Source organism: Phalangium opilio, unplaced genomic scaffold, assembly GCF_054372755.1.
Source record: "Phalangium opilio isolate 3A_F unplaced genomic scaffold, DU_Popi_V2 ptg000070l_1, whole genome shotgun sequence".
In the NCBI taxonomy this organism is placed as follows: domain Eukaryota; kingdom Metazoa; phylum Arthropoda; class Arachnida; order Opiliones; family Phalangiidae; genus Phalangium; species Phalangium opilio.
The window spans coordinates 15,542,549-15,554,620 of NW_028324182.1; the positions used below are offsets into that span (position 1 = coordinate 15,542,549).

Genomic DNA, 12,072 nt, shown 5'->3' on the forward strand with positions numbered 1-12,072 from the left:
TGGAGTGTCTTCTCTAGCTCTTTGGATGCTATCCAAATGCTTCTCTTATTGATTTAAGCGAGACTGGTCTTACTTTTGGAAATAGTTTAGCCATCCAGAAAGTAATCAAAAGCTATCATCATTCTTCTCTTTTCGTTCCTCACTCACTCACTCTCTCTCTCTTTGTCGTAATCTTTATCAAGACTCATTTCTGTTTAATTGAAGATCTACAATTCCTTCTAGCTCTTTCCATCCAAATTCTTTCTGACCCCAAACTCCATTACCAAAAATCTCGACGACGTACTTCGCGACTAAAGGAATTCGTTAGAATCGTTAATCCAAGCGAAGAAAGTTCTACTCGAGGACTGTCTTTTTCACACACAAAAAAGAGGCTAATCTAAATCATTCATAAATTAGTAACCAATGCCAGTTATACCATTAGGTTATCTTATATGGTTTCAAAGACGCCGCTGATTGCCAAATTTTTCCATTTATCAAGACAATTCTTAATTTTTCTTCCGTGAAATGATTATTATTATATAATTAGGCCTAAAAACTAGTTAAGCGTCTAAAATCAAGCATTGATAATTTGCATAATGGGTAATTTTGGAAAATCCCTTTCTATTAAGACGAATTTTGACGCGAGAGAGAGAGAATATTGAAGGAGGAAGAGGGTGGTGGTATTGAAGAAGGGGGAGACTTGAATATTGAATAATCTTGCTGGCTGCCCAGCATAATATTGGGCGTTAAAGACAGAGTCAGGGCTATACAATTGGCTAGAGTAGTGAGTGGCTGAAAGGGGAAATATTATTTGCCCGAAAGCCCGCTTGAATAATTGATCGGCCTCTCTTGTCAATTTGAATTTCGAGTCTCTGTTGTCTCAACTCATTTGGTTATTCGGGCGCGAGAACTCGATAAATTATCGAAGAAATAGGCAGCTGGAAGACTAAAACCGAGCCGACTTCATAATTAAGACGGGCGTTTAAGAGGTTAAGTAAATTTCTAGGTTTTCCGATGAAAAAAAAAATTACTTAAAATCAAACTCAAAGTACGATCAATTGTTCAAAGATTATTCTAAGCCGCCAGTTAAAATTAGCGTCAGTTTGAAGTGGACAAAACCTCTAATATTGAAGATCATGACGCGAGTTTAGAAAATTTGATTATTTGACTTACAGTTGACGGTTAGTTTAACCATGGCGAATCTCGGTTGAGGGCTAACAGAGTTAGTGGCTTCGCATTTGTAGATGGCGTTGTTGTCAGATGGTAAAACGGCCAAGGTGTAAGTGTTGACCGATTCCTTGCCAGTTCTGGTGTAGGAGAAATCGACTTGTTGGTCGTTCTTGTACCAGACGAGTTGAGCCAAGGGATTTCCTCCGCGGGAGGTACACGTTAGGGTTAACGTGTCTTTGACAGTCACCGTCTCGCCTTCTTGGTAGCCCGTGATTTCCGGCGGACCGGGAGGAACTAATGATCGAAAATATAGGAAACACGCGACGAATTAATACCCGCTGCTACATTATGCCGCTTATAGAAATACACGCGTCATTTCCTTCGTTCTACGTGTCCCTACCACGCACCGGCACCAGACTGATAAAGGTGGTGCGCCCGCGTTCAATTACACTCAATCAGCAAAATTGGTAAAATGTTAAGCCTCGCCTAGTTTCAACGGGTTTCGAAGAATACAACACAAACAAAGGCCTAAGTAAAGTTTACCATCGCCTCTATCTTAGGACCTCTTGAAGGAGTTGTCATTCCAAATTACGCACCATGAATAACAGTTCCAAAAATCAAACACCCAACTTTTACCCGATAATCTTTACATTACCACCTAAAATGACGTATCTAACAATGTGGTTGGTACAGGTAGACTTGGGCTTACGAAAACATTTGGGACAAAGGTTTATCCAGACGTTAATGATTAATTGAAATAAGAATTTAAAGAAACCTCACGCAGCTGCAAATTGACAATGTCATTAACTTTTGCTAACGTAAATGTACCAGGGAAATTGACTTCTTAAAAAAGTAAACTTGGCAAAAAATATTTCTTTTACTACAATATTGTGACGGACCATATGGTACTACTTATTCATAGCAAACATAAAGACAAGTGGACGTCGAGGGAGGGATAGGATTAGGGTTAGGTTCTACCGCAGCCGCTAGTCCTTTCGTTTTCATATACAGAAGTATATATGGTAGTATGCCTATACGAGAAAAGTATGTTTCTCCTCCCCAGAAATGAATTAGCTTCGTAAGACAAATGATTTTTATTCGCGATGGCGTCCGCCTCGATGCGGACCAGCTGCCATGCCGCTGTATTTAAGCGCCGGGCCCACACTGTAGTGCCCGCTCTAAACGGAGTTACGAACCACCTCTTACCCTCTCGATGCATGACTAGGAACATTCCTCCATCTCGAAGTCTTTATACATACAGAACCCAAAATAAAAACTCTCCCATGGCTAGCTTAAAGATACATACATCAAGACTTTCCAGAACTAACTCCGTTTGCCGGCCGCGTATAAGAAAAATAAACTACGCTTTCGAAGAAGTCTTTCTTGGAAAAGAACAGACGGACACGAAGAGAAATAACAGGAAAAATATTTACTGGTAACGGCGGAACTTACTACCGAACTAATTGCATACCGAGCAACTTTTTAGCTTTTAATTACCGTACTTGAAGTTAACTTTTAATTTATCCTAGACCTCAGCGTGATAAGGTGATTCATTCCTTACATCTACAATGATTATTTAAATCTAGAGAAAGGTAGTCTGGGTGGGTGAGTTACAACGGAACAGTACTACACGTAATAAGGGTTTGTTTTTAAATACTCACATAGAACGCTGAGTTGTACGTTGGTTCTTACTGGTACCGGTAACGCCTGATGCCAAGCTTCGCAAGTATAAGTAGCCCCGTTGTCGTCCGGGTTCGGATTAAGCGTGATGGTACTTTCGACATCCTTGCGACCCTGCTCCCCATCAGTAATCTTACTAATCACGTTATCTGTATAGAAGATAAATATATGAACTATTACATATTTAGGAATCGTCAAGTACCACATACTCCTACAATGGCACAATACAACACACGTTCGCCTATAATATTTTTGACAATTCTATAAGGTTGCATTAACGTCATGGGATTCTTTTGAAAAACCATTAGAGCTATATATCGCACTTAAGAGAAAGTTGAAATCTACATTAGCACGTTCAAATAGTCTCATATTTAACCAAATTCAAATTTAATTTGGTTTAAATTTTTGCTCTCTGGAAAGACTTAAACTCTTTTCGAGATAAAAAGATGATCCTAGACAATTATATCGTTAGCGCTACATACAACAGTCTTTAAGCACACATTAGATTTTGGTTTTTTTTTCTTCTCGAACTTGTCCATTCAACTTGATAAAAAACGTTTCAAGTTTGTTCAAACGTGCAAATCCTGCTCAATGATCAGTCGTAGGCCTATAAGATAAATTCTTCAAAATTTTCCAAGCGAAATCCCAATATTTGGTTTCGCGTCTAGACGAAAGATTTTAAGTGATTTCGAGTACACTTTTAGTTTTGAAAACTAATTAGTAAACTTCGCGTGAGTAATATTTTAAAAAGTGCTCGCATTTTGAGAGATAAATTCCCTTTAAAGAATTATTTTTAGTCCCAGCGCGATATATACCCATTTGAACTCGTCTATTTCAACGTAATTAAATTGAATTTCCATTTGATTTTCCCAACAGGGAATTAAAGCAAACGCTGATCTTACTTTAAAAGCAATCCAAATTCAAAAGAATTAGGGCAATGACTAATTTTTCCAGTCGCGAACTTGCCGTCCAAGAAAAAGGAAATTAAGAAGAAATAAAAAAAATGAATTAAAGGAAACCTTAATTATGGAAATTAGAAGATGATTAAATATTCATCGGATACAGGGTACGCCGCTCTTTACCCGTAGAGGATGCTCTAGCGGTTGGTTTTTGGTGGAAGGTGGATCCCTGTTTTCCGAATCAATTAGTTCGGATACCAGAAGCGAGAGAGGAGATGAGGAGGTGGGAAAAAGGAAGAGGCTGAAAGGGAAGCCCAACGGTTAATTTGTCAGAAGAAAAACGATGAAAAGGATTATATGGAATTTCGGGCCAGCCGCCTGATAAAACCTTAAAAACCAAAAGCTTCAGTGTAAAATCGAAAACCCTATCAAATAAATAAATAAAAAAGAAGCATCAACCTCGAGAGGTACTACCTTGCATAATAAATAACGCCATAGGGAAGGAAAATCCTAGTTTACACTTTGATAAATGCATTAAGAGTAAGTAATACGCCCTCGACAAGGGATTGCCAATGCACTACCGTCCTCTCGTGTTACATTTTCAGCGGAGAAATATAAATTTTATAAAAATAGGCGATTTTAAAAATGACGTTTTACAGGTGCGCGCGCAGAAATTAGGGAGGGAAAAAATGCCTTCCATCTCTGCTTTTTCCCCCGGCTACATATTTTGTATAGGGGACTTTTTGAAAAGGCCTATTAACAGGTGGATTTTAATTATTGACATTTTCCAAGTCAACGTCACGTTGTAAACGCGTAACATTTTAGCTTTAGTACAGTGGGCTGCAATTCGGGCGTATAATTGCCTTTTTGATAACACCCTGTATGTTCACTTACTGTAAACACCTCAATAAGCAAATATTTCTTGTTCTTAAACATGATATATTGCTCTAATTTCAGCGGGATTAAAATTGTCTTACGGAATCTGCCGCGGATTAGTAAATAGGTAACTCTATATTGGCCAACGTTTCTCCTAATTGTTAGGAGCGACTCGAGTCTATCAGGATAACGTCCGAAGTAAATTAAATCGAAATTAACAAGCACTGATAGTTAATTAAAGCACTTGAGATGTTGATAACTGGGGTCAAATTCACTTCCGATTGTCCATGCAGCGGATCGCATTGCGTTCACGTTTCGAGTTTCGGGGATTCCAACGCGTGTTTAGAGTTAACAAGGTTCGAGAAACGTTCTCGGACGCGTTTGTTAGAAGGTTTCGAGAGGACAGAACGGAGTAGGCCATAGCTAGTTTCAGGGTTTTAGGCACGCGCATAGCTTCCTGACGTACTGCTTGTCAATACATTGGCTTGGCTAAAGTCGGACACTAAACGAGCTCGTTTTAAGACGTGTCGCCAGCTTACGTATAAACAGACATCCCTTACACGAAGTAAAATCCCGAGGACACGTAATGTCCCTATTGTAAAACAAGTGTGACTGTGTGACGTCAATTAACAATTGTCTCACCTAAAATTTGGCAACAATGGTCGATTCCCTTTACTTTAAGTAAGATATTTCTGATATTACAGGCTCTTAGTTCCAGGAAATTAGAGCAGACTTCAACTGTTCAATACTCAAATATAGTGGTTTGAAATTTTAAACCGCTATAAAATCACGCTCGCCCAGATTAACTAACGAGCATTTACGCAGGGGTTCGATAATTGGGGTATTTTAGGTCACTTTTGATCTATTTACGTCTGACAAATTTCACATTAAGGCAAATATTACTCAATTAATTTTACGAGGTTCTATTTCCAGTATAGACGTATCAAATCAAAAAGCGCTTTAGATCAACGAATTGAAATTAAATTTGGTATATTTGTCTCAATATTTGCACTATGAAGGATTGAGTCGTAACGTTTTCAAGAAGTCGAAGAATATAATTAGATGGGGATGACGAATATTCTATATTTGAGTTAGATCCACGAAAAACATCCGGAATAACGAAATATTTCTGGACAAGATTGAAATTGAAAAATAATTCGAATGGAATCGATTTCCGATTACTGAGAGCGTGGTACTACTATTTGCTTTTCTCGACAATATATTTGTCTAGAAAAAAAAGAGGGGAAAAAAAGCGAATAGAAACGTTGGAATAAGAAGCCTAAGAAAGTGAATGACCCAAGTTACTTGTCGAATTGGTTTTTATTCCGATAGAGTTGAAAGAAAAGGCCCCAAGCCTTGATAGAGTCAAAGGAAGAACCAAAGGTGGTGGTGGTGAAGTGGGGTAGGGGTAAGGGGTCGTTACGGTGAAAACGGAGCTATTATCGTCAATTAAAAAGAATCTAGCCGAGTAAACAATTCTTTCGACGAAAACCTCGTTAGCTCCATCGGAAAATCTAGGACTTCAGAGGAAAGGACAACATGGACTAACAATGTTAAGCGGGAACCCACAATTAAACTACAGATCGCACTAAGTAATTAGTCGACTGCTTCTATATAATTAAATATACAATGACAATTTGAATTAATTATAAGTAGGAAAATGTTTAGTCGATTCAAATGTCTCGCGTAAAGTTTCTATTTTGTGCGTTCCTCTATATCATATTGTTTGTTAGTTCATGGTCCGCTATTCAAGAAGCTGGAATGGAAGCGTACGAAGGGCATAGGGCAGTCTTGATTGATTTAATTCCAGATATTCGGATAAGATAGAAAATTTCCCCAGGCGCGACTCTCACTAGAACTTAGTACAGAGAGAGAGAAAAAGCAGCTCGAGTTCCCGTAACAAAAGAAAAAGGTTTCTACTCCAGGATCTTTTTTCTTCTCCTTCTTATAAATAAATAGGATTTCAATCTACAAAGAGGTATTGATTTCCAGCGCACTGGAGGGTCTAGGGCATTCTCTTATTCTAGCTTCGGAGCAGCGTTTTCGAGCGCTGACCGGCGCCTCCGTCCGCCTAAAGAATTAAAGCTTAGGTGATTTGGTACCGAATAATTTACGAGGACTCCCTTCTTTCTATACCCCACGCACCCGCTTACTCTAAGCTCTTTTAAGCCGATTTTCGGAGTTGCAATCCTCCTTTCCACACAAAAAAAGGGTGTAGAAGATTGACAAAGTCTTTCTTACTTCGCGTTAAAATGTATACGAAGCAGATTTTTCCCAAAAAAGAACTTAACTTTTTTTGGAAAAAAAAATAAAAAAAGTAACGCAAATTTAAATTAGAATCTCGGAAAATTAATCTCACCTGGTCTAAGCTCGATGTTTTTTCGGTACCATTTAATGGTGGCGTTGGGTTTTCCACCTTCGACGACGCATTTCAATTGAACCGTGTCTTGTTGTCGTACTTCTCGAATCGATCCATTTTCGTAACCGACTATTTCCACTTTCTTTGGAGGTACTATATCGAGAGAGAGATTAAAAAGAAAATTCCAATTAAAAAACATTTATTTATTTTTTTTTGTTAATTTTGATAAGTAAATAAATCGCCAAGCTCCTAAAGATTCGATTTCTGGATAATAAAAAAAATGCAATTAAATTTGGATACTACAGTAATGGAATTAAGAAACAAGTATTACCACACGGGAAGGTCATAAGTCGACGTGAAATATGTTGGGGAAAAAATGGTAAAAACAAAACTAACATTTTAAGAATTTAAACATGAAATCACTTTTAGTTGAACCGATACGCGTGGATAGTTACGAAGAATTAATCTTTAATTATCCCCAAACTTCAGAGGGTATTTTAATTTTATTTTTAACGAAACAAATGTTGGTCTGTTTAAGAAGATTAATGTCCTTAATTAAACAGAAATGATTTAAAATAGCCCTGAATTGAAGATAAATTCGGTTTTACCGTTTCAGTTTCCAAGAAAATAAAACAATAAAAAGATAAAAAGCGAAATAAAAATAACCTGCATGCAGGACCGATAAAAGGAATTAACGTCAAACGACACTAATTGGGTTCACTTATTTCCCCAAAGGTAGGCTTGTAAAAGGAGGAAAGGCGCACCTTAGCGACAATTTAAAGCGGATGGAGCTCGTCTTAATTCCCCCTGGTATCTTGCGACAACTGGAGCGGGTTGCTAGGCAACAGACCCTAATAATCTGTTGGGATCTTTTTGAAACGCAGACTGCATCCAAGGCCCCAAGACCATCCGATCCACCCACCAAACTGGCACTATGGTATCTTGTAAGATATTAGATCTGTCAATGTAGATGGTGGGCGTAAACCGGGAGCGATAGACGCTATACCTAATGAACTCCCCAGGGATGAAATCTCATCGATGTTCACTAATATACCAATGCTATCGCGTCTCGCATTACAATCCTAATTTTCCAAAGACCTCAGAGGATATATTTGTACTTAAAGAAGCTGATTATATAAAGAAAACATTACTCTCGACCAAAAAAGTCTACAATTTGATTCGATCCTTGGCAGAAAAAAAGAAAACATAGCAACACGAGAAATTTCTGATATGCTTTACTTCGCTTCATGAACTTCTATCGTGTAGCAAGCTGTATATTCGAAACACAGATTGAAAGAGTACAGGCGAAGACGTATTATTTGCTAAAAACAAACTAAGTAATGAAGATTTCCTCAACTAAAAGACATGAGGCTTTTAACCAGAAGGAATTATTAATCGAAGAAAAACTTCAAAATGTTTCGATAAATTTTAGATTCACTCTGCTGACGTCCTGCATTGTTGATCCGAAGGAATTTCAAATATTAATTTCTAGCAATGCATTACTTTTGAGAAGACCCAGTTAAGTTACAGAGCGCATTTCGGGATGGTTCACAAAGATATACAAGTCTTTAAATAGTGTGCATTCGTTAGCTATGGAGTGTAAAGCGATGCTGGTATAGTGAAATAAGTGCACTTTCATAGATTGAAGACGATAACGAGGTTTGAAAAGAAGAAGAAAGAAGAAGAGCAAAGTGAAAGAAAAAGGATGTAGAGAAAAGAAGAAAAAAAAACAACAACGGAGGGAGGGGGTGTATGGTCGTATAACTTCGTCGGATGAAAGTTCTTGTCGACAGCGTACGTATAGAACGTCAGCATTTTTATACATCGGGACTTTACGGTGCCAGAGGCAAACACAAAGACGAGAGCAATTAACTAATTGATCTTATCTCTTTCCACAGACTCTGAGTTATAAGTAGCACCCGTGGCAGATTTGGAAGAAAACCTTCCAGATCTGACCACTCGGAATTTTGGAAAACTACAATCGCTGCGGGAATGTCTAGACTACCATCCGTACTGTGATACCCCAAAACCGAGCTTAAAGACCCGTTTGGGAATCCACAAAGTAAAGAAGATGCTGTAAAGATAGTTCCAATTGTTTTTCCTGACATACCCTTTGCGCGAAAGGTTATGGCACACGCGTTAACACTTTTAACCCGATGTGTCAAAGCGAGTCGAACTTGGTTATCGTTCATTACCGGGGGTTTCAACTGAAAGAACGAATGGAAAGTGGTGGAATTAAGTTTTACTAAACGGAAAACAGTTTTGAGGTTGCGAGAAGTCGATGTATCTTTCGAGTGCGTATATCCCTCTTTAATAAGGAAGGAAGATCGAGAGAGAGAGAAGGAGAGAAAGAGTGGGAAAAGACGAACTTCAATAAGAGCAACAGTCTTCGTATCCGCTTCCGATTGGCGTCGACTCGGAAACAATCGAGCGAGCTAGCTTGGGAAACGACGTCTGAGAGTTTCCGTAACAAAGCCAGAAACTCCTCTCGTACTAGAGCCCAATTTGCAAAAGGTAGAGAAGAGCAGCGCGAGCCAGGAAGGGTTTTACGTCGTCAGAAGTGAATAAATTAAAATTATCAACTTCAGAAATTATTTTCTCGTAGGTAAATGAATTTACTTCACTCGGTGATGCGCGTGGCTTCGCGTTCATTTACTTCCGGTACAAGTCGAAAAGCGCGCGCTGGCGACCATTAATCGTTCGTGTTTGGTACTAATAGGGTTCAAAGTTTACACAACAGGTTTACCCGGGCCTTCTCGACACGTGGCTCAAAAGGGGGGGGGCGCTGTCGGTAACTGCGAATTTTCCCGGATAGATGTTATCGAAGGCGGGATGGAGGATAAATCGTCGAATAAGCGTCTTTTGAAGTTTTCTAAATGGAAAAGACTGTTCCTCTTCAAACAGCACTCCAAATTAATGGATCCCGAGAGCACGCGTCTCATACAATCCGTTCACGTTATTCGAATTAATGAAGTGACAGAAGGAGAAAAATACCAAAGGCAGTCATGACAGTCCAACCTTCTTTCCCACCCACCTTCCTACGAATTGAGTCGAATAACTTGAACGTGCTACATAGCAACCAACCAGATTTCTGCTGGCGAAAATTCAGGAACCACGCGAAAATTTTCTTTCCAGCTATATAGCAACCAAGAAAACGAAAACTTTTCCGTCCGTTCTCACGCTGCTTGCTCTGCTCTCTCTAACTCACTTCATTCGAAATCTTCGTTCTCTTTTACGAAATGAATAAATTCTACTTATTCCGTCCCAGGAATATTCTTAATAAAACTATAATTAATTTTGAACTGGATAGAATTTGTTTCCTGAAGATAAAAAATTACGTTGATTAGTTATCCTTCACGGAAACTTTTGTAAAAATTGAATAGATCAGTTCTCTATTCTTGTTTGAAATAAGTAAATTCACGATTACATTTATTCCGACGTAATATCGTCCTCGTCTCTTTCTATATTCCGTTCCAACCCTTTTCTATGTGTATAATCCCCACTTAAAGTTAGACTCTTAAAAACGTATATTTAAGTACTGCCTTGTAAATAAAGGATTGAGTTGAATAGGGCGGAATTTTAAATTGAACGAGAGACGTCAGCTACTACTCTAATAGAGATGATTCGTCGCGCTTAACTTTTAAAAGCGATCCCCAGCGAGACTTCTCTCTTTATTTTTCCAACTTTATCCGGGCTGCAGTTGAACAACTTAGAGCTCTGATTTTATAAATGGGAGTAAAGAGGATCCGGGTCATTTATTCCCTGGATATATAATAGAACCCGATGCCAAGATCTCCCGCTTGCTTTAGAAATCATAATTAAAACGCAAAACAAGCTTTAGTTATATATATATAACCTCTTCATTTTTGAATAATTAGATTGTTAAATAACTCGCAATTTTTGTCCCCACCTTTTTAACTCATTATTTTGATATGACTAACTAAGTTTGATATTAATTAAATATGAAACAAATTTGTTTTAAAACAAATTAATTAATTAATTAATTAGGAAAGACACTGCTTAAGATCATCTTTAAAAAAAGGCTCTAAGCTTAAATATAAATGTATACTTGTTGCTTTACTATGAGGGACCTTCCCATACACTCCATACTTCATACGCATGGTTTATATAAATTTTTAAAAAAAAATTATTCTTTAAAAAACAAATTTATGGAATATCCCCTAAATATACGTTTTCCACACTATAAGTGAAGCCCACCACCAGGCTGAATCTGAACAAGGTATTTCTCATACAACGCCTGTAAAAGTGTTTCACTGCAGTTGTGGCAGCACACCGATGCTCAGGGAAGAGTCACCTACCAGGCTGAACTCTTCAAATTTTTAGTTTTTACAAGTAGGCCTACAATCTAAATGACCTTACTTTTGTAGTTTCACTTGTTATTTAATTAAACTCGCGTGATAAACTTTAAATAAAAAGTATAAAAATGGTTGTTTTTTAGGGTCTACTCGTTTATTCGAAAAGATAACACATTCCCGTTGGGACTACTCCACGAAGGACCAGAAGGGAAGTTAAAATGTAAAAGATAAAATAAAATTTAATTTAAATACTTACGTAGAACAGTGAGATGAGCGCTGGCTCTGATTCCTTTCACTTGTCCACTTTTACTGGGAGTAACCTGCACGAAAACAACAAAGCCTTTGTGAGAATTAAAACAAATAAAGAATAGGTACTGTCCCAAAACTCCAAAAAGAGTTAAATCTAAAAAAAAACATTCAAAGGTTTAACGAAATAAGTTGAGAACATTCCTTTGGGATTCAGTGGCGTAGACACAAAATAGAGAATTTTAGGCTTAACTAGGACGGGTTTTATCAACAAGAATTTCTTCAAGTCTTCCAAAAATAACGTTACGTAAAAGTTTAAACTTTATAGATCCGAGATTAAGTAGTGAAGCTTGTGGAGCTATTCAATATTCATTTGTGAACCGATGAAATTCATGCTTTTATTTTAAAGCGACTCCAAGAGAGTGAGAGAGAGGCAAGTAAATAGCGGTTTTTGAAGCGCAAATAATTCAATAACACGAAGTAACGGCACGCAGTCCCACGATGTATTTCGCTTTCCACTCTTATTAGGTCACGGAAAAACAGTGGA

General features: G+C 37.9%; 1 protein-coding gene across 5 annotated transcripts in view; it reads right to left on the minus strand.

Annotated features, from left to right (window-relative positions):
• LOC149661984 (nephrin-like) overlaps positions 1–12,072 on the minus strand; it is a 168,474-nt gene that overhangs the window by 18,804 nt on the left and 137,598 nt on the right. For all 5 annotated transcript variants that reach the window (XM_089843570.1, XM_089843566.1, XM_089843568.1 and 2 more), the window contains exons 4-7: positions 11,536–11,599; positions 6,964–7,116; positions 2,811–2,978; positions 1,153–1,443 (exon numbers count right to left, since the gene is read on the minus strand). In XM_089843570.1, coding sequence (XP_089699696.1) covers positions 1,153–1,443; positions 2,811–2,978; positions 6,964–7,116; positions 11,536–11,599 — 676 coding nt within the window. The remainder of the gene's footprint in view (positions 1–1,152; positions 1,444–2,810; positions 2,979–6,963; positions 7,117–11,535; positions 11,600–12,072) is intronic.